The sequence below is a fragment of the Neoarius graeffei genome, chromosome 8 (genome assembly GCF_027579695.1).
Source record: "Neoarius graeffei isolate fNeoGra1 chromosome 8, fNeoGra1.pri, whole genome shotgun sequence".
Lineage (NCBI taxonomy): Eukaryota > Metazoa > Chordata > Actinopteri > Siluriformes > Ariidae > Neoarius > Neoarius graeffei.
This window is the reverse complement of record NC_083576.1, coordinates 69,628,712-69,650,207: the sequence shown is the minus strand read 5'-3', so window position 1 is coordinate 69,650,207 and position 21,496 is coordinate 69,628,712. Positions and strand designations below refer to the sequence as shown.

The window sequence follows — 21,496 nt, the reverse complement described above, 5'->3', positions numbered from 1 at the left end:
GCAGAGTGTAGGTAAGTAGACAGGCAGGTAGGCCATCGTTCGCAATGTATGAAATGATCAGACGAGTTTTCACAGCCTGCCTCAGATAACAGATTTTTTTTTTTTTTGAGTTATCATAGCATTTGGTTTAACTCATTGCTCTTTGGATGTAAAGAGAATTTCAGTTGAGAAATGTAAATCTCATCTCATCATCTCTAGCCACTTTGTCCTTCTACAGGGTCGCAGGCAAACTGGAGCCTATCCCAGCTGACTACGGGCGAAAGGCGGGGTACACCCTGGACAAGTCGCCAGGTCATCACAGGGCTGACACATAGACACAGACAACCATTCACATTCACACCTACGGTCAATTTAGAGTCACCAGTTAGCCTAACCTGCATGTCTTTGGACTGTGGGGGAAACCGGAGCACCCGGAGGAAACCCACGCGGACACGGGGAGAACATGCAAACTCCACACAGAAAGGCCCTCGCCGGCCACGGGGCTCGAACCCGGACCTTCTTGCTGTGAGGCGACAGCTCTAACCACTACACCACCGTGCTGCCCGCTTCGAAAATCAATTGCCCTAATTTTAACCACATCAGAGGTGTGGGGTCAGTACATTTAAAAATTGATATATGAACCTCCAAAATGACTTTTTGTAAAAAGCTATTAAGTTTCAGAGCAAATTTTATTTATTTTTTAAATGGAGTGCTTGAGTGATTTTGATCATCTCACCCTTTGAGATCAGAACTAGCATGCAGCTGTGTTGCAATGATCTCATTTTCTTGCTGTGGCGCTGTGGTCGTATCCCAATTCTCCAGCTTCCGTCCAATTCGCTCCTCCCTCCCTCCCTCCCTCCCTCCCTCCCTGCCCTGCCTTCTTCTGTCATCAGACCCGCACACACTCCCTCCACACAGCACTCACGGGCGGCTCCGTGGCTGAAGTTGCCCGCATCACTAACGGTATGTATGGAGCTGTGTGCACACTTTCTATCTCTCTATCTATTTATCTATCTATCTGGAGCTTCTCACGAACAGGGCGTTGTGACTGTAACTGCGGCGCTGTTATGTAGTGAACCTCTCTCTCTCTCTCTCTCTCTCTCTCTCTGGCTACTGAAACAATGACGTCTTTAAATGCACAAGCCGGCTGTTTATCCTTTCGTGACCGCGTTTTAGTGACTTTATCAGCCCTGAAGTCAGAATTAAGTGATTAAACCTTCTGTTCAATTCATGCTCACGGGTGCGAGAGGCGCGCGCACTGGCGCACTCTCATCCCTTATCCAAACTAAGTGGATTAATTTAGGGTCGGGTTCATTCAGCCTGCTGACCACATTAACCAAGTTCTGGCTGAATTGTATAACGAGTGAATAATGTCAGATGCTTTGCATGGCTCGGACAGAGACTTGTAGGAGTTTATTATATAAAGTGATTGCATGTTGTTAAGAAGAGCTTCACCATCCTTTGACTCAAACGTCCCGAATGACGCACCAATGCAGCAAGGCGCAGAGACTCAGCACTGCTTTCAGGTATTTAGTTTGTTTTGTGTCGCTGTGTAGGCTATACTGGCTGTGCTATCCGTAAAAAAATATTTATTTATTATTCCTTCAAGCTGCAAAAATAAATAGCTTATAGACTGTAACTTAACATCTCAGTGCAATATTGATGGGAATGTGAAAGTGCGCATGGAAAATCCTGGTCCATGGTTGATTGATTGATTATATTGTCTGCGTCGCATAGAGGAAATCCGGGGGGGGTCAAAATAATTCCATGTATTGATTAGGTGGTCAGTGACTCAGCTTAAACCGCCTTCTCCATCGCTTCATCATTTCTGTCTGTGTCGCAACATTAAATCCGAGAGAGAGAGAGATGCCAACCAAACATGGCAATATTTATTGTTTTGATTTTCTCCTCTCCTCTCCTCTCCTCTCCTCTCCTCTCCTCTCCTCTCCTCTCCTCTCAAGACTTCCTTAAACTTATATTTCATCCAACACAAATAACATGCTAATTGTACACTTATAACAGGCTAATATCTATACTACATAATATAATACTCACGTTATAATTTATCAGTTTTCTGTCTATCACTATCGGTGTCTGACATGTTTATCAAATGCAGTTGATCTCTTATTTCACGGTGCCACCTGAAATGTTAGCAGTACCCGGAATAATTCACAGGGGAATAACAGCTCACATCAGCAAGTATACTGCCATGGAGGCTTAGTCACTGTTTCATTTTGCTCCCACTTACAGTAGCCTAAATGGTGTCTAGGCAACGGCAGTGCAAAAGCCTGTCAGTTTATACTGACCTGAAAGCAGTGTTGGATCAAGGTTAATAAGACACGGAAGCCTAAGTAGGAAATCTGGTTGGGGATCAGCAGAAATATCCATCCAGAAACCAAGCATCTAGACAGCAGATTCAACTCTGAGTATGACAGACTGACTGTATGTGTCAATCTATATAAAAGTCAGTACTTTTCTAAACCATTCACATAGTGTGTAAGGAATTAATACGGCATCCATTCAGTACTCTTTGTCTCAGACCCTATCTTCACGCCAAACTTGTGGTGAAGGCTATTAGAAGCTTCTTGACTGGGCTTGCAGGAACTCTGGGGTATTTGGGGCACCTCATTGCACTTCCTGATCGAGCCAGACAGGGTAACAATCCCGAGCTCTGAGTTCAGCAGGTCTTTTCGGAGTTGTGATGACTTGCATTCGAATTTCTGCTTGTCATCGTTGTCCTGTACCCACTACATCATGTCTGTGTGTTCAGATGGATCAGCCTCATGTCCTATTAGACTTTGTGATAAAGTTAACATGGCAGGCTAAATAGACCCTGAAGGGCATGTCTGCTAGACTGAGTGTTAAAATGGGACACAGAGGGAACAGGCAGACAGTGACAGTCAGAGCCCTGGCTTTACTGAGTCATTCATTCAGTCTGCTTGTTCTACTTGCATCTAGGGGGAAATCAAGGACACAACATGACCTCTTTGCTAACACTTACATTGTGTTAGTCTACTAAATGATAACCATTACATTAGCAACTGCATCTCTGTGATTATTCCTTAATCCGCATTAGGAGCCGCTTGTTGTGGCACTCTTTGGGGGATTAATGAGCTCAAAGGTGCTTCACCTGACAGATACCTATCTGGAATTTTCTGCACTGCCTGATGGGCTCACAATATTAATTATTGGGCAACAATAAATGTTCCATCCCCAATGTTTGGGTTGGAGAAGACTTGGCCAACCATCAATGTATTCTCTGCATCAAGAGTCGTACCATAGGTGGCATAAATAAACATAAAGTGCCATTGGCTGACAGCTTGGCCTTCACTTCTGTTTATTACAGCCTCTAGGTTGCCATTTCTAACACATTAAATGGACTGGAGAGTTATTATAGAAATTTACTTGAGGAAAAATGTCCTTAGGTTGAACATTTTTTTGAGGTCTTTAAGGTGCTAAAGTGATCTGATGTGTTGTGTCAGGGTTTCATTTGCTGCGAGAGATGTTGAGAGTCGTCGGTCACGGTGAGGTGAAAGCATCTCTCTCTTTCTCTCTCGTGCACATGTGCCATCTCTTTTTCAAAGCAATCTCCTCCTCTTCCTTCTCTATTACACACTTCAAATAATTTTGCCTTTCATCCCTGTTAGTGGGCGACTGTGTTGGTGGGAGATTGAACAAACTGGCATTATAGCTAAACACCAGTATTATTCTGTTGTATGAGGGCGTCTCTCCTGCACTGAGCACTGCAGCACTGTGCAGTAAGGACCACTCCCACTGGCTGACTGGGTATTATTGTTACGTCTTAGGTCTCAGCTATTTATGAAGGCATGCAATTTACTATGCATAGACTTGCACTGTTTAGTCATTAGTATAGGAATCTAACCACTACATTTTATGTAATACTCAAGATTAACTGTATGCTTGTATCAAAATCCTTTCTGCACAATTCATCCTTAAAGAAGATGCCATATAGGGATGTTAAATCCTTGTTTTATTCCTATATTTATTACTGATATGATAAATAAATAATGCATAGTTGCATTTTCTTTTTTGTGCCAGAGAATGCTTAGTTTCCTGGTTCTGGTTGTGGCTTACTAAAGTAAAAAAGGACTGACTATAATGTGGCTGCTATTTAAACCACAATTCACCTTTTATTTCGGAGATTTAAAAAATATATCTTTATTAACTCAGACATAGCAAATAACACTGCCAATAATAATGCAAGAGTGCATGCATCAAATCAAGTTCTCTTGAACAGAATGCTCAAAATATCTTCCTTTTCATTTTAATCGAATATTACAGCCTTTTGATTGAAACAAAAATGGATTCATCTGGAGTGCCTTGCAATGGAAAGTAAGCCTTGCTTGAACTTTACAAAATATTAAACCAGCTTTTAAAGCTAATCAGAAGTAATTCCAGTGCCACTCAATATCATATGTACTGACACACAACACGTTAGCATGTTTAAAAGCTTTTGTTGCACTACTGGTTAATAAGGTTTATACACAAATCGCATCAAAAATTTACCTTCAAACTGTGCGTAAAGTCCAACTGTTAAGATACTAGAGTTTGTGAAAAATGCAATGTGTACAGAACAGTACAAAGAAGATTTATCACGTTTACATCTTTGTCTGCGGCTTCTGTGTATTTGAAAATAATTCAGCTGAAAATAAGTATTTGTATTTTTTTTTGCGGTCCAAAGCCTGCGCTCTGATTGGCTGGTGAGTGGGTCCGTATCCTACGGTACGGACCCCAGTTACGGACCCTGGCTACGGACCTCTGGCGACTCGCTCGTTCACAACAACAACAACAAACATAGTAGCATTTTTTGTCAACATTTATCTTTTTTGTATAAGATTTAATTATAAGATTATCAAAAATCTTATAAATTTTTGCCAGCATTTCTCAGGAGAATAGCATTAATTTTACAGCATGGATAGCGATAACGACAGTCTTCACAGCAAAAGCGAGTTTTACTACCCTGAGGAAGAAGAAATAAAAGAAAACATTTCAGGAGAAAGCTAAAACCTGTAATTTGCTAACACCGAGCAAAAACATGGCTGAATCCTGAATGACTCCTATTTGTATAAATAAGGGACTACATAGGCAACAAAATGTAGTTTTTTCCTGCCATGGAAGTGCACTTGTATACTGAGGGGAAAGCAATTTGCATTACAGCTGTGAATGAGGATTCAAAATGGCGGCTTGGCTCGGTTTTCCCTTTCGGGCGCTCTCGTTTTCTGTTAGAATTTGGTAAAGAACAAAACAAATATATTATTTACCAGCTTAAGGTCGGTCCGTATGGTGAAATACCGTGACCTCGGCCTTGAATACTGACCTCGGCCCAGAGGGCCTCGCTCAGTACTTTCAAGACCTCGGTCACGGTATTTCACGATACGGACCTCCCAGCTGGTAAACAACATATATGTATTAGGTTATGAAATGTCTCAATACACTATGTATTTTTATTTCCTATGTGAATTTTCTTGTTTAATGCCAATAAGGAACCATGCTAGTTTCAGATAAAGCAGTGCAATAAAGTAGGCAAATTTAGTGACTCCTGATTTGGATTTCAAGATGCTATAAAAGAGTTATGGTGTAATATCAGCTTCTGGTGCTACTTTTTCTGTACTTACTCTCACTCTACCGTTCCAACAGATTGCATCCAAGTTTTCTTCTTTTGTTCCTGTAAAGTTTAACAATAGACAGTGAAGCATAAAGAATAAGCATTAAAAAAAGAACAAGAATAGTGAACAAATGTGAAGGAAATTGTTTGGGTTAGGGCGTAAAGATGAGCTCATCTTTAGCTTAGGTTGAGCCTGTAGTTTTTGTCTCTAGGAAACAATGGTAGTGTATCAAGTATGTTCTCCTCTCTTCTGTCTGCTTTGTCACCATTATAGACATTCCTGTCCTGATTTGTGCACTCCTCCATTTTGTTCATTGTGTCATGTCTTTCCCATTCGTCTTATTGATTGCCATACCTAGCTTTCCTGTCTTCTAGGTGTCTGCTGGCGTTTGATAAAACAGTCGAGTCATTTCAGTTTACTGCGAGAATTACTGTATCCTTATTACATGACATTCACGTAGAGACTGTGGTTTTAATATCAGTGCCTGAAGGCATGACTGTATCTTTGCCTGGTTGATAGTCCTAGTTTCAGTGACACACCTGAAATGAACTTATAGGCTTTAATTGTATTAATGGCAGAATCGAGCAGTGCTGCCAAGTCGCAGGACTAGGATTACATTAAGAAACTAGGACAGTCGTTGTGTTTGAAGGTACAGTAGAAAGGAAGGTTAAATCTAGATGCCATGAAAATTTTGAATGGTTTAATAAAACCAGTAAATATTAAAGGTATAGCCCTGTGATGACCTGGCGACTTGTCCAGGGTGTACCCCGCCTTTCGCCCATAGTCAGCTGGGATAGGCTCCAGCTTGCCTGCGACCCTGTAGAAGGATAAAGCGGCTAGAGATAATGAGATGAGATGAGATTAAAGGTATTTTGCGGTGAAAGAAGACATATGCTTTGTTGTGCTGTCAGATACTAACTAATGATATGACTAATTAAAAATTGTACTCAATTAAACTCTGGTAGAGATTTATTTATTTATTTACAATTTATTGCCACATCTGTCTCTTCTAATACTACTCTAGATCCAGATTGAATAGCAGTCTTGTGAAAATGAAATTACAATAAACCCCTTCTTCAAGAGATAAACATTATGTACTCAGTCTTGTAGGAATATCCAGAAGGCCATGGACTGTTGTATGGTCTGTGTAAGTATTTAAGAGAGCAATAAATTCCACAGTCTGGTCAGGAATCATCTTTAGTCTGACCATGTGATCAAAGAAATAAGAAAAGACTTCGCAGTGAAACAGCTGAAACATAATATGCAGTGCTTTGTACCACATACACCACAGCAAGGTCTAAATTTACATAAGCAAAAAAATGCACTTATGACATTATGCTACCAGGTAATGCGATGAGAAGCCGTTTTTATCGTCGCATCACGTCAGATGAGGTGATTTCATTCCCAACTTCCATAGGCCTCTTCCTCTGGGGTGATTATTTCTGGAGCAAACTATCTGGAGCAGTGCAGTGGCTTGGTCTGTGTTCTGTCAGTGTTCTGTTTGAGCTTATTTTAACATAGTGCTCCCGTTTTGAGTGTTCATGAGTGGATATTTATATCAAACAGGTCAATTGAGGTAGGACTGTGGTGCGATTATTTGATGTGCTACAGAAATGGCTATTTTGTGGAAGCACTGAGGAACATCTTCATTTGACGTTGCAGCACTGATATGTTGTAGAATAATCACAGAATAGTCCAGTATTTCCTGCAAGTAGAAAATACAGCTGAGTGGAGGACAGGGTGTGGTGGCAGGACAGTGGAAATACGGTATGCAAAATACTCACAGAAGTGGGGTGTTTGAATGAGTGTTTGTGTGAGACCTAGTATTTTTGAATACTATTGAAAACTTTTAGCTCTAACTGTACACCTTAGGTGGCCATCAATATACTGCAATTTAAATCAGGATGATCCTCTAGATTCAAAATGCATTTAACCACTCAGGTGATTAATCACTAATGCATTTAATCACCCAGGCCTTGAATTGTATGTTTCTAATTGTTTCTAAGTAATTGGTCTTGCAGAAAATAATTGGTAATATTGACTGCTCCAAAGGAAAGAGTAATGTCTAAAGAAGGAATTTCAAAAAGCCAATACTCCATTAAGTGTAGCAATATAATAATAACTATTAGCATGGAAACCTCACTGATCTCCTCAAAGAAGAAAAAAAAAGCATGTTGTCTCATCTGTAATTAAGGTAGACAGCTCATGTAGGAAGTGACATGGCTTTGATATTCAAAACTGATGCAAGCAACAAACAAATCTGAAAATTAAGGCCACTCTGGGTGGAGGTCAGTTGGGAAACCATCTGCAGTACTCTTATTCAGATGCAGTTTCATCTTCTAACAGACTTTTTTAAACTACAAAAGATCTAGCTTGGTTCGGCTTGGCAAAGGAAAAGGTATGATATTGAAGTTTTGGCATTTAACAACACCTGTGTGATTTCACCCTATTAATAACCAGCCAGTTATTTATACTTAATTCTCTAGTAAGTATTAAGACAGGTGCTTTGCAGAACTATTGCAAATTCAAATGAGATATTTAACAGTTATTCCACGAAATTGAGTCGTACATGAGCTGATAGCCAACGAGGCGTGTAGCAGTGAGTTGGCTACAAGCCATCTATGATGAGATTGATTGGAATAATTGTTTTATTGTATCCATATTCACTAGATTTTAAGAAACAGAGCATTTTTATTTTTTGCAAATTCAATAAATAAAAACTTTATACAAAACATCCGACAAAATATACCCTCTTAGAATGTAAACAACCCAGTGAAATGACAATAGCAATCTGTGAAAAATGCTATAATAATAATTCTTGAAAAATAAAAAAAGATACTTTCTTACCATCAAATACTTTTATTCCATATTTTGTCGCTTTTTTGTATTTTTTGTGGTTTTGTTTTCAAGTAGAGTTTTTATTTCACCCTCAGTTGGTTCAGCAGCATGCGCCACCATTTTGTTTTTCTCTACTCACGGTATATTAGCTGATAACCTAGCGGTAGAGTAGCCAATCAGAGCGAGCGATTGCTCATATCCAGTGAATGTGGATAGAATAAAGTGCATTCAGGACATTTATTCTCTGGGAGTTTCTGGAGAATATGCTGACTGATTTAATATTTTTATGCTGCTGCTGCCACCATGGATACTTGAATATGATTAACCAAACAAGTCTTTTCCTAAATGTTCCTATTACTGAAGAGTAATAAGTGAATATGCATCACATCAGTGGCTGATGTTAAAGACAACGATTCAGTTAAAACTGACATGCACATAATGTGTTACTGGTTAAACTGGGATGAATGGTTTGTTTACGGAATGGCAACAACTAACTTTATTTGATTTTTTTTTTCATTTTTAAACTGTTTCCCTCCACTTAGTGCTGTCCTCTAAAAAGTATATATGTGTTATGTTATGTTACTAGTAAGATTGCATCCAATTTCGTTGTACAGTGTGACTGTGCAATGACAAAGATATATTCTATTCCATTCTATACTATTCTATTCTGTTATTATTATTCTATGTATTATTTTGGTTGACAAGACATGTTACATGTTCAAAATACATGTTATATGTACATCTTTTTAAAGGTAAGTAGTGTAAGTAAGTTCTGTAGATTTACAGGAGTACAAAACACATTCCCTATAAGAATATCTATGACTGAATGACGTTTCCAAAAATTGGACATAGACCTCAGTCAACTTCCTTACTATCAGCAGTTAAAACCTTTGTATATTTCTTACAGGGCAAAGGACTCTACACCACAGAAGTGATGTACTTGAAACAGTTGTCTTAGTCAATCCATCAGAAGATACGGTTCTTTCAGAGGTAGGTTTCTTTTTCTCATGGTAGAAAACTGACTCCGTTTTATCGAAATTGTCTACATGCAATTCTGATCAAACACAAATGTGATGAAAGATATTTTCTAACATGATTGCACAAGGTAAGTATCCATGACTTGCTAAAACAAAGTCAAAGCAGTTCTTGGCTGTATTTTAAATACCCTTTGTGTTTCTATCTTTGTCCTAGATCCGGTCTCTTGTGTCTGACCCAGCTGTGCACAAACTACTGGTCCTGAGTGGGCAGAACTCGGACCAAGGTGACCTGGTTCTTCAAACTGGGGTTTTTACTCATCGAGCCGTCTCACGTGTCTTGGCTGATCCTGGGGTAAGTCAGAGACATTTTAACATTGAATCCTCAATTTATGTCTAATTCAGCAATCAACTGAAATGTAGTTCCTGTCAAAAACACATTGAGTTCTTATTTATTAGGCACTCATATTTTGAACCAGATACACAAATAAAATGTGTGCCCATCTGTTGTTGTGCACAGTTTGTCAGCTACACGTTCATTACTGAAAAGGACCACCGTATTGCCAGATATTTTGGGTGGCTCACTCTCAGTACAGCAATGATGCTGACATGATAGTGCCATGTTAGTGGTTGTGCTGGTACAAGTGTACCAAGCATAACAGTGTTGTTGAGATTTTAAAAAGCAAAAAACTACCTTGTTGGTGTTATCCATAGGTGTACAGTTGGAGTGTATGTTTATTTTCTGTATCAATTTATGTTAATCATTTAAGCCTTAATCAGTGGTCAGTTTCTGACCACAGGACTGGTGTTGACTGGATATTTTTTAAATTCTCAACTCAGCAATGATATTGAGGTGTTTGAAAGACCCCAGCATCACTGCTTCATCTGATACACTCGTATCATTTATCAAAATTACCATAGCGCACACTACCATCTCACTGTTATTAAATGTGTTCCTATGGGGTAGAGGATGGTTGAAACATTTTGTATTACAGTAGATGGCTGCACCTGAATGGTGTACTTGATAAAATGGCCAATATACATAGGTATAAGATAGCTTTACCAGATAAACTAGCAATTAATAGTACATGCCCACTCGAAACTTGGTATTCTATTTCTTTCGAACCTTGCAACATTGCATTAAGTCAATGAAGTGAGGGCTTAATGAAAGAAAACACTTACAATTCACAATATCCATGTGAATGCCGCAAAACCACCCACTAGCAGACAGGAATAGGCAATAAATGGCAACAAATGGGCCTGTGGACATGCATTGTCAGTGTACAGTGCTATAAATACTGATATGGGGCGGGTTTCCCAAAAGCCTCTTAAAGCTAAGAGCATCTTAACTAGGAGAGAGAGTGTTCACTGTGCTCCTCGCTCTACCATTTAACGATGATCTTTGTGCTATGATGCTTTTGGGAAACTCAGGCATGACTGATACAACAGATTAAAGAACTGATTAAAATCATTGAACTGATATTTCTTATTGGTCTCATGGTGAGTATTCAATCTGACTGTCTCTCTTTGTTAAAACTGTAGGTTGTTAACCTGGAAAAAGCAGTCCCAGGGCAGCGGGCAACACTCACTGTGTCTTGCCAGGCTGAGGCAGGTTGGACATCCCTGGGACAGCATTTGAAGGAGGTTATGGACTTCAAATTGAATCCAGAGCCCATACTCCCCAAAATGGAAGGCGTCACAGAGTTCACAGAATACATTTCTGAGACTGTAGATGTCCCATCCCCATTTGATCTGCTCGAGCCACCCACATCTGGAGGATTCCTTAAGCTATCCAAGCCTTGCTGCTATATCTTCCCTGGTGGTAGAGGGGACTCTGCTCTGTTTGCAGTCAATGGCTTCAATATTCTGATTGATGGTGGATCTGAGAGAAGGTCATGCTTCTGGAAGCTTGTCAGACACTTGGATCGTATTGATTCCATTCTTCTCACGCACATTGGTGCTGACAACCTCCCTGGTATAAATGGACTGCTTCAAAGGAAGATAGCAGAACAAGAGGAAGAGCAGTCACAAGGCTCAACCACTTACAGTGACTGGATGAAGAACCTCATCTCACCAGAGCTCGGAGTTGTGTTCTTCAATGTACCAGAGAAGTTGCGCACATCTGAATCAAACTTAAAAGTCAAGCGTAGTATTGAAGAGGCCTCTCTGACCTTGCAGTACCTTGACAAGCTTGGAATGACACCTGAACCTCTTTTCCGAGTAGTTAGTAATACAATTGAACCTATCACTCTTTTTCATAAAATGGGTGTGGGCAGGTTAGAAATGTTTGTCCTCAATCCTGTGAAAGACAGTAAGGAGATGCAGTTTCTTATGCAGAAGTGGGCTGGTAACAGCAAAGCAAAAACTGGGATTGTTCTTCCCAATGGAAAGGAAGGAGAAATATCTGTGCCGTACTTAACATCCATTACAGCTCTAGTGGTGTGGCTTCCTGCCAGTCCAACAGAGAAGATTGTTAGAGTTCTATTCCCTGGCAATGCTCCGCAGAACAAAATTCTTGAGGGGCTAGAAAAGCTAAAACACCTGGACTTTTTGCGATATCCAGTGGCTACACAAAAGGACATTGCTTCAGGCGTCTCACCCTCTGTTATAAAACAGCCAAAATTAAAGCAAAGGGCTGAGAGCAAAGAAAGTCTTAAGTCATCACCCAAGACACACACACCTACCAAGGTTGTAAAGAAGGAACCTGAAGAAGAAGACACACCTATTGTTGAGACAAAGACTGAAACTGTTAAGGAGATCAAACCTGAGAAGAAAGAGGAGAAAAAACACACCCGACCACTGAAACCAAAAACTGAGATAACAGAAAAGAAAAAGTTATTAAAGGAAAAATCAATTAAAAAATACACCAAAGAAAGAGCAACTAAAATGGATGAGAAAAAGGACAAGGAAAAGAAAGAGATCAAGAAAGAAAAACATGACCTAAAAAAAGATGACTCTGTGAAAAAAGATGACAAAAAAATAAAGAGCAAAGATGGTTTAAAACCAGAATTGAGGAGAATAACCAAACCTGATCTAAAACCATTCACACCAGAAGTCAGAAAGACTCTTCACAAGGCAAAAACCCAAGGGAAACCCAAAACAACTAAGAGTAAGACTCCTAAGGTAGAGATTATTGCAGAACCAGATTCCAAGAAAGCCAAGTCTGAAATGCAAGAGAATGAAACAGCAGAGGTTAGATCTGTTCCCTCAACTCCAGAAGATCTGACAAAAGATTTTGAGGAGCTTAGAGAAAATGACATGCAGATAACTCAAGCTGAGCCAGAGGAAATTGCCAGTGAACCTTCAAAAACAGCAGTAGAGGAAGAACTTGGACCAATCCCTGATACTATTGCTGAGAAAGAGGAAGTCTTTGATTCTCAGACTGCAAGACAACCCCAGGAACCAAGACCTCAAGATAAGGATGAAGCACTAGTGCCAACAGAGATCAAAGGAGAACCTGAAAAAACTACAGATGAGTGCCAGGTACAAGAGGGTGATAAATTTGAAGATGAAGGGACTGCTATAGAGGATGAGGAAGAAGAAGAAGAAGAAGTGTTGACAGTTGAGAAGAAAACAGTCGAAGAGGAAGAGGATATGGGAATAGGGGATGAAGAAGATGAATCAATGGCAAAGGACACTAAAGATATGGAGGGAGTTGACAGAAAACATGAAGTGGAGGAAATGGAAAAACACAAAAGCAGGGAAGAGCTTACAGACATAACAAAGACAGAAATTGAGGAAGTGCAAACTGAAGATGAATATGTAATTGAAAAGGCTGAGCTGGAGGAGGCAGAAGATTTGGACGCTATTGCAGATGAAGAAATCAAAGATACTGCTGATGAAAAAGTTACAAAGGAATGGGAGTACAAAACAGGGGAGGATACTCAGGCAGCCAAAGTGGAAGAGGTTGCATCCAAAGTCCAAGGAACTGTTGCAGCAGAGAGTTTATCCTATATTCAGGATGAGACCATACCTGGTTACTCAGAAACTGAGCAGACAATCTCAGATGAAGAGATTCACGAGGAAGCAGAGGACAGAATACACCATCTTCAATATGAAGTCAGCACATATGATGTCTCAGTACCAGACCAACCAGGTTCATTTGATGCAATCCATGGCATGAAGGTGATGCAAGCAATGGGTGATGAAACAGCAAAACCATTTATGGGTATCCAAGAACCTGCTATTTCTCTGTACACCAGTATAATTGCTGCTCCACTGGCAGAGGAGGAACATGTTTCTTCAGCAACATCCATCACTGAGTATGAAAAAGTTTCCTCTTTTCCGACCTCTGTTACTGATGATCAGTCAGTGGCATCTGTCACAGCACCTCAGACTGAAGACACTGGAAAGAGCTCGCTAGATTTGGACACAGTTAACATTGTACATCCCATAATACAAACAGAAGCTAGTCAAGGAAAAGACTACTTACACTCTGCTGGAACCATCTCTCCGACGTCCTCCCTGGAGGAGGACAAATGCTTCAAATCACCTCCTTCAGAGGAATGTTCACCACTTCCCCTGGAGGGGAAAACAGAGGAACTTGAGATCACTGCTCACCATGATGAAGATGAGGAGGATGAATATGGAGATCAAACACCAAACATTGACATTTCCCTTGGAAAACTACAGGAAGGATATGCTGTATCCCAGAAACTGCAAGAGAAAGCCAAAGAAAGCGACAAGCCCAAGAGCCCTGAACCTGCTGCTTTGGAGTCTACACTGGACAAAAAGTTGTCCTCTCCTGAGTTGGAGGAAAGAACAGTCTCACCAATTAGAGATGTAATTTCTAAAACAATAGTTTCAGATTTGGGTGGTTTTCCAGAGACTGAAGATCGATGCTTTAGTCCGGATGACAGCACTGTGAAAATGGCCTCTCCTACTCAGTCTGGCCCACCTAGTGCCACCCACTCCCCTCTTCGTCTATCACCAGTGGAAGATAAAGCCAAGACGTTCCCTGAACCGTTGCAGCAAGAACAGGAGAAACCAACCTTCCCCTCAGAGCTTAAAATTGATGAAAGTGACAAACAAATAATACAAACTGACAAGGAAGAAGAGTACAAATCAGACACAATTGCAAAACCTGATAAAAAAGAATTACAGATTCAGGAACAGAAGGAACAATCGGAACAGTCATTGGTGAAAGAAGAGGAAATATCTCAAGATGCAAAGTTGCCCACCACTATAACAACCCCACTGACAGCAAAGGAGGAGGTTTCATTGAAAATGGGAGATTTACCAGTAGATCAAGATGTAATCAAAGGAGGAGTGAAGACAAGTGGAGATGATGAGAAATATCAAGATATTTTCCAAGCCAAAACCGTAGAAGTAGGAGAAAGTGGGTCTCTTGATGTTCATGATCACACTGATGAAACACTTGGAGTTAAAGATGAGAAAAGAGAAAAAGAAAAGGAGCTTTATGAAGATGAGAAAGAAAAGGAGGAGAAACAAGAAGATTATAAGCAAATATCTCTCCCAGAGATACAGAAAGTCTCAGATGTATCAGTAGTAGAATCTAAAGAAAAACAGACAGAAATAGCACAGCAGCAAGATATAGTATCAGGATCAGAGAAAATAGATTTGCTTCCTAAAGATGATGAGGTGTCTGAAAAAGTGTGTGATAAGACAGAACATGACACTAAGCAAGATCAAGAAACTAAATATGATAAGGAAATTCAGCCTCAGGTTACAGAGTCAAAACCAGAAAAGGCTGACTTCCCTATCAAACTGGATCATGAAATGAAAGCGACAGATGTGGTCATTGAACAAACTCAAGACTTAAAAGTATTACCACATACACAAGTTGAATTATTGGATGAATCTTTAACAAAAGATAGAAAGAAGGAGCAGCTAGACAGTGAATTGACAGCACCAGAAAAAATACATACATTAGATGAGATAAAGGACAAAAAATCAGAAGTTACTGAAACTGGAACACTGCTGTCCACTTCACAAGATGTTGATGTAGATCATATAATTAAACAAAAGTCTGAAGAAACAGAGAAAGAAGTCATTAAGCCTCAAACACAACAATTAACTTTGGAAAAAACAGACATAACCTCAAAAGAAGGTGTGGATGAGAAACTTTCCCAGACATCATTGATAGAAGACAAAACAAAACTGGAAGGAGAATGCAAAGAAAAGACCAAGGAAGACATGTACCCTGAAATACAGCACCCAGACTCATTGGAACATGTTTCCCCAGTAACAGAGAAGCATGTAATGGATACTGAGTCGATTATAGAAGTAAAAGATACAGTGGTAGTACCAAAACAAGTTCAAGAATCTAAGGAAGACCAATCAGAACAAATACACACTCTGGATGAAACATATTTATCAGACAAAGCTAAGGAGAAGCCTGTGGATGAAAAAATGGACGAAACACTAAAATCTGGCCTTGAATCTAAAGATAAACATGTAACAGAAAGCCAGCCTGAAGTCTTCCAGGTACCTTCAGAGGAATTTGGGGCTCAGCTTAAGTCCGACATAACATGCAAAAGTGATGAAGAATCTATAGAGAAACATGAAGAGAAATCAGATTCTATAGCAGATCTTCGTTCAGAAAAGACAGCAGTACTTTCCAAAGATGACAAACCAGATCAAACAAAAGATGAAAAACTAAGCACATCTGAACTACCCACAGATAAAGCTAAGATCAAGGAAGATGTTACGCTAACAGAATCAGTTGTGGGAAAAGTTGATGTTTCTCCAGAAACTGTTCATGAACCAAAAGATAAAGATACAAAAGATGACAAATCCAAAGCCTTCGAACCTATTTCTGAGAAAACTGATTCCGTAGACAAAGAAGCTCAGTACTCTAAAGAGAAACAAGAGAGTCAGATGAAAGAAGTTCACATACCCACGTCCACTTCAGAAATAACAGGTGTAACTGACAAAGATAAAGAAACTAAAGAGATACCTAAAGAAGACAGCAAAACACAAGATCTTGAATCATCTTCTCAAAGGACAGATGGCATTTTAAAAGTGACTCAATCTGAAGTATCTGATGAAAGAGACTCTTCAAAACCTGAATTGGAATCCAGAGAAAGTCCCATCAAATCATTATCTGAGCAAACTCCTTTATCTGGATCCGATAAAGTAATGGATTCAAAACTGGACTTACCATACAAAGAAGAACTTAGAAGTGAGGATGCCCCCAAACTAGTGATCCCAGCACCATTGGAAAAAGAGCTGGAGAAATCAGCTCTAGAAGAAACAAAACAAATTTCAATGTCAAGCTCAGAGACAGAAGATGTGGACGATCAGACCGATATTATAGATAGAACACAACAGCACAGAGATGATCAGCACCTGTCAACCTATGAAACAGAAACCTTCCTTTCAGTATCAGTGAAAACAGACATTGGTGCTAAGTTGAATTTAGAATATAAAGAAAAATGTCTTGAGGATATTAAAACCGGAGCTTTATTTTCAGTAACAGAAAAAACAGACAGTAGCATAAAAACACCACTGGGCTCTGAATTTCCAACAAAATACTCAGACCATGAAGAAAGTACTGAAGAAGATGAAGGAGATGCTGTCTGCATGGGGGGTGCAGGTTCAAGACCATTGTCAGTAGAACCACGGGTCTTAGAGGAAAGTAAGGAAAGTTCCACTGAACACATCCCATCTACAGCAGGCACTTTAAAAGATGAATTGGCAACTCCATTAGATGACAAAAATGTATTGAAAGACTTAACTAAGATTTCACCGGAGTCAGAGAAAGACAGCAAGGAGTCCAAGACCATTGCTCCTTCAGAACATAGTACTACTGCATCAGTACTTGACCTATCAACTCCTGCATCCAGTCAGGCAAGTGTTGAGGAGTTAAAAAAAACTGAAACACTGCCTTCCTCTACAGACACTGTCAAACCTGAGAAGGAAGTGCAGAGGGAGATGGAAAGAGAGCGAGAGACGGTCTCTCCAGTGTTAGAAACATCCTTGTCATATTTGCAAAAAGTAGACAGTTCTGAAAAGACCACTGATGAAAAGACAAAAACAGAAAAAGAGAAAATGGATATCAGCAGCACCTATCAAACAGAAAAATGGAGCTATGAAGCTTCTAAATATGAGCCTTATGAAAAACCAGTCTCAAAGGAGCTTGAGAAGGACGGAGAGGACAAAGACAAATTTTCTAAAACGAACCTTGACATAAATGCAGGTGACAGTAGTAGAGTTAGCCAGTCATCTCTGCAGGGAGCTGCATGTCAAATAGACGAACAAAGTGATGAAGAACCAGTATCATTCAGCAAGGTTGACTATGACATGTCTTTCTCAGAGATGAAGACTAGTGTCTTTAGTGGACCAAGTACCTGCTCTGAGCAAGATAATAAGGCAAGCTACCAAGAAGAAATAGCTAGCATGGGAGTAGACAAGAGTTCTGACAGCAAAACCACCCCTGTAGCTGGGTCAAGTTCATTTACTTCCAGTGAAGTCCAAGACAAATCAGAGAAATTAGAAAGAGAAGAGAAAGAGAAAGAGAAGGAACCTGCCAGAGAGGACACATCTTTCCGTAGAGAAGAAGAAAAAGATACTTACTCTGAATTGTCATCAAAACTACCTTGTCCATCTGTATCCAGTCTGCCACAGCCTGAAAAGTTAGACACTGCTAATGAGAAAGTGAAGGATGTAAAGATAGAAGAGACAGTGGCTCCATCACATAAACAGGTCTCTGATATTACTATGACATCTCTTGAAGCTGAGACGCATGTAGATGTTCTGACTTCCAAACATGGGCTGGTTTCACAAGATCAGAAAATCTTAGAGACCACAACGATACAATCAACCTCATATCAGACTGAGAACATACCAGAGAGTCAGACCAAAACAAGTGAAGATAAGGTAGACATAAAGTCAGAAAAGCAAGTAGAAGAAGCTTCATCAGACAGCAAAAAAGACCAAACTTCTTCTGGTAGACTTACACCACCAGAGAAAATGCTCCTGCCCAGTCAGTCAACTCCTGTAGGTGTAAGCAGCCATGTTTCTGATTCACCTCTTGAGGAGCAGCATGTGCAGGACAACGCCCTTGCGTCAGAGTGCACAACTGTTTCAAGTTCTCTGACCAGCAAATCACAGCTGGCAAGTGGAGAAACAGAAACATACCCAGTCAAAAGTGAACAGATTTTTGCAAAAGAAGGAGGTGAATATAAAGATGAGGAAGAGGAAGGTGAAGAAGAGGAGGAGACCAGTGATTTGGGTATGGAAAAAGGTGCCAGAGAGATTTCTGAGAAAGAATCCAAAGCTGTATCTGATGCAATGGATCAGAAATCAAGTGAGAAAAAACAAGAGCAGCCATGTGTAGCAGAATACTCTTCTAATGAAAGCCAGAAGGAGGATGTTGTATCAATAGCTTCAAAAGATCCTTTACAGGGGGAGACAGCTGAATCATTTACTAAAGACATTGTTACAGCAGGTCTTGCGTCTACATATGAGGTGGTAAGCACAAGCATTGAGCAGTCAAAGGAAAAAGACAGCAGTTTGCCACATCCCGATCTAAGCAAGACTAGTGAGCATAAGCATGAATGTGAGTTAGAGAAGGCCTCTGATAAAAAGCACGAGGGAGCAAGTGCTCAAACTGTCATGTTAGATACAACTCATTCTTCGTCCTCTTCATCCTACAGTTATTCCTCGTCGACCTCTGCCTCCTATTCTACAGGTCAACACTTTGGTGAGGGACTTTTAGAGACTCCTATTACTATTCCCAGTGCTCATTTGAGGACTGATGCAGATAGTATATCCTTTGAGTACTCTTCTTTCAAAGAAGAGGAATCTCTTGCAATAGATTCATCCTATTTAAGCTCTGGGGTACAATCAAGAGATGAAGCCATGGAAGTTTCTGAAAGGATCACATCTGCAACAGCTGAGTCTGTGTCCAGTCTTGCAAGGTTTTCTCCACTCAGTCCCCTGGAGGAGACTAAATCTTTCCTTCAGGACCAGGCATCATCAGCAGAGGAAAAGTCAGAGGAAGAATTAGCAAGTATTAAATCAGACAAAGATCAGCCATCTGACCAAAAAGACATGTTGGCGACTGACCTACAGTGCTCAAAAGTCCCTGATTCTTCCAAAACTGCACCTCAGCAGCTTGAAGTAGTTTCTACTTCACCTCCTATGTTTGATATTGCTCCATTAAAGAAAGCTGACTCATCAGAAAAACAATCCCATGAAGAATCCACTGAGATTGAACAAGAAGAAGGGACCTTACCTTGTAGAATTGAATGTGACCGAGTTACACCCCATGATCAGAAAGGAAGCACAGAGTTATTGCCTGGGCAACATGTTGATGTTACCTCAACCATGCACTCCATTCAGTCTAATTTGGAGATACAGTCACCTCATTTGTCAGTAGAACAGTCATCCAATGGGCCAACAGAAGTTTGTACAGATTCTCATGTAGTTTCAAGTAAAGCAGATGAAGTTGGTGCCACTTCCCTACCAGAGCCAAAACAGGCAGAGGTGGAAAAAGAGAAAGAAGAGAAGAAAGATCATGTAAAGGATCATGAGGTAGCTTGTGCTCCAAAAAAGCCAGAAGATCAAGCGGATCAGCAGAAGGAGAAAAAAGAAGAGTCGAAGGTAGAGGAGACAATCCCAGGAAAAGAGAAGATGGATGAGAAGAAAGAGAGAAAAGAAGAAGAGAAGAGTAAGGAGGATGATAAGATGGAATATGAAAAGATTGATATGAAAGAGGAGAAGCAAGAAATGCAAGTTAAAGAAAAATCTGAAGAAAAGAAAGAGAGTAAAGAAATGGGCGATTTTATGAAAGAAGTAAAAGATGAGTTCAAAGAGAAAGAACAGATGGGAACAGTCAAAGAAGAATCTGACTGCAAGACAGAAGAGAGAATGCAACCAGTGCAGGTAGATTTGCCAGAAAAAGATACCAAGAAAACAGATGGAGATGAGTCAATTCAAAAAAGCACCTCTGCCTCTGAGATGACTCAGGAGACTAGTACTACATGTTTGACAGCTGTACCTGACAAAACATTGGATGTGTCTAAACATCTGCAAGAGGAGAAAGAAAAGAAAGAACAGCTAGAACATGACTTAAAAGGGCAGAAAGATCTAACTGTGCCTCATTCAAGTCAACAGATCTCTAAGCCTACTACTACTACTACTACTACTGAATCAGAGGTAGATTTTACTCGACCTTCTGCACTCAGCATGGACACCAGCTCCTCTCACTCACCTTCACTGTACAAACATCGCAAAGGAGAACTTTCACCATCATTCATTAATCCAAGCCCACATCATTTATCCAGTGAGGAGGAAGAGGAGGATGTTAGAAGTGATCGCTCAAAGGATGATGATGATTTTGACGATGAACGTGAGCAACACTCTGTTAAAAGGCGATCTCACAAACAACAGCGTCATCATTCTCATATCCACCATGGAGACAGCAAGGAAGCAGTCCATGCTCCTTCGAGTGGCATGGCAAGTGGACATGGAGTATCACTTGCAGGAGAAGAAACTCCTCCAACCTCTCTGAGCGAGTCTCTTCCTTCTCAGTCTGACTCAGACGTACCACCCGAGACAGAGGAGTGTCCATCCATCACAGCTGAAGGAAACCTTGACTCTGATGAGGATGCAGAACATTTACCAGTGGACAAAACGTCAGCTACTAGTGGAAGTGGAGGTGGTCTCCACTCATCGTCTCCAAGGACCCATGATCCTCCACCTGCCCCGATGAAAGACTCTGTCCCTCAACCCCCCAAACCTGATGTGTGCATGGTAGACCCAGAAGCGGTTTTAAATGGGCAAAGCCACACAGAGAGACCTATGAAGAAAGAGCTTAAAACCAACAAAGGGTTGAGGAAAACTTTAGGGAAGCAGAAGTCTGCATCTCCAGCACGTAAAGGTGACGGAAGGAGCAGGAGGTCCACAACGCCTGTAAAACAGACATCTAAGGACTCCTCACCTCATCCCCCTTCTATTAAAAGATTAGATTCTGAGAAGACCCTCCGTGTGTCTCGCACGCTCGAGACACAGGGTTCTAAGGGAGACAACTATCCAGGAAAAGGACTTGTCAATGGTGTAAAGAGCAATACAGGTATGTTACCCAGCAAGTTCTTTCAAAAAAAAAAAATC

At 40.4% G+C, this 21,496-nt stretch overlaps 1 protein-coding gene across 2 annotated transcripts in view; it reads left to right on the top strand.

The window, feature by feature from the left end:
- The window catches only part of map1ab (microtubule-associated protein 1Ab), a 47,389-nt gene that overhangs the window by 20,827 nt on the left and 5,066 nt on the right, over nt 1–21,496 (top strand). Inside the window, exons 1-4 of one of the 2 annotated variants that reach the window (XM_060928120.1) lie at nt 870–942; nt 9,352–9,434; nt 9,636–9,773; nt 10,961–21,458. In XM_060928120.1, coding sequence (XP_060784103.1) covers nt 11,066–21,458 — 10,393 coding nt within the window. In that variant the 5' untranslated portion in view covers nt 870–942; nt 9,352–9,434; nt 9,636–9,773; nt 10,961–11,065. Of the gene's footprint in view, nt 1–869; nt 943–9,351; nt 9,435–9,635; nt 9,774–10,960; nt 21,459–21,496 lie in introns of those variants that run through there. The other variant, XM_060928119.1, reaches the window with a different exon arrangement.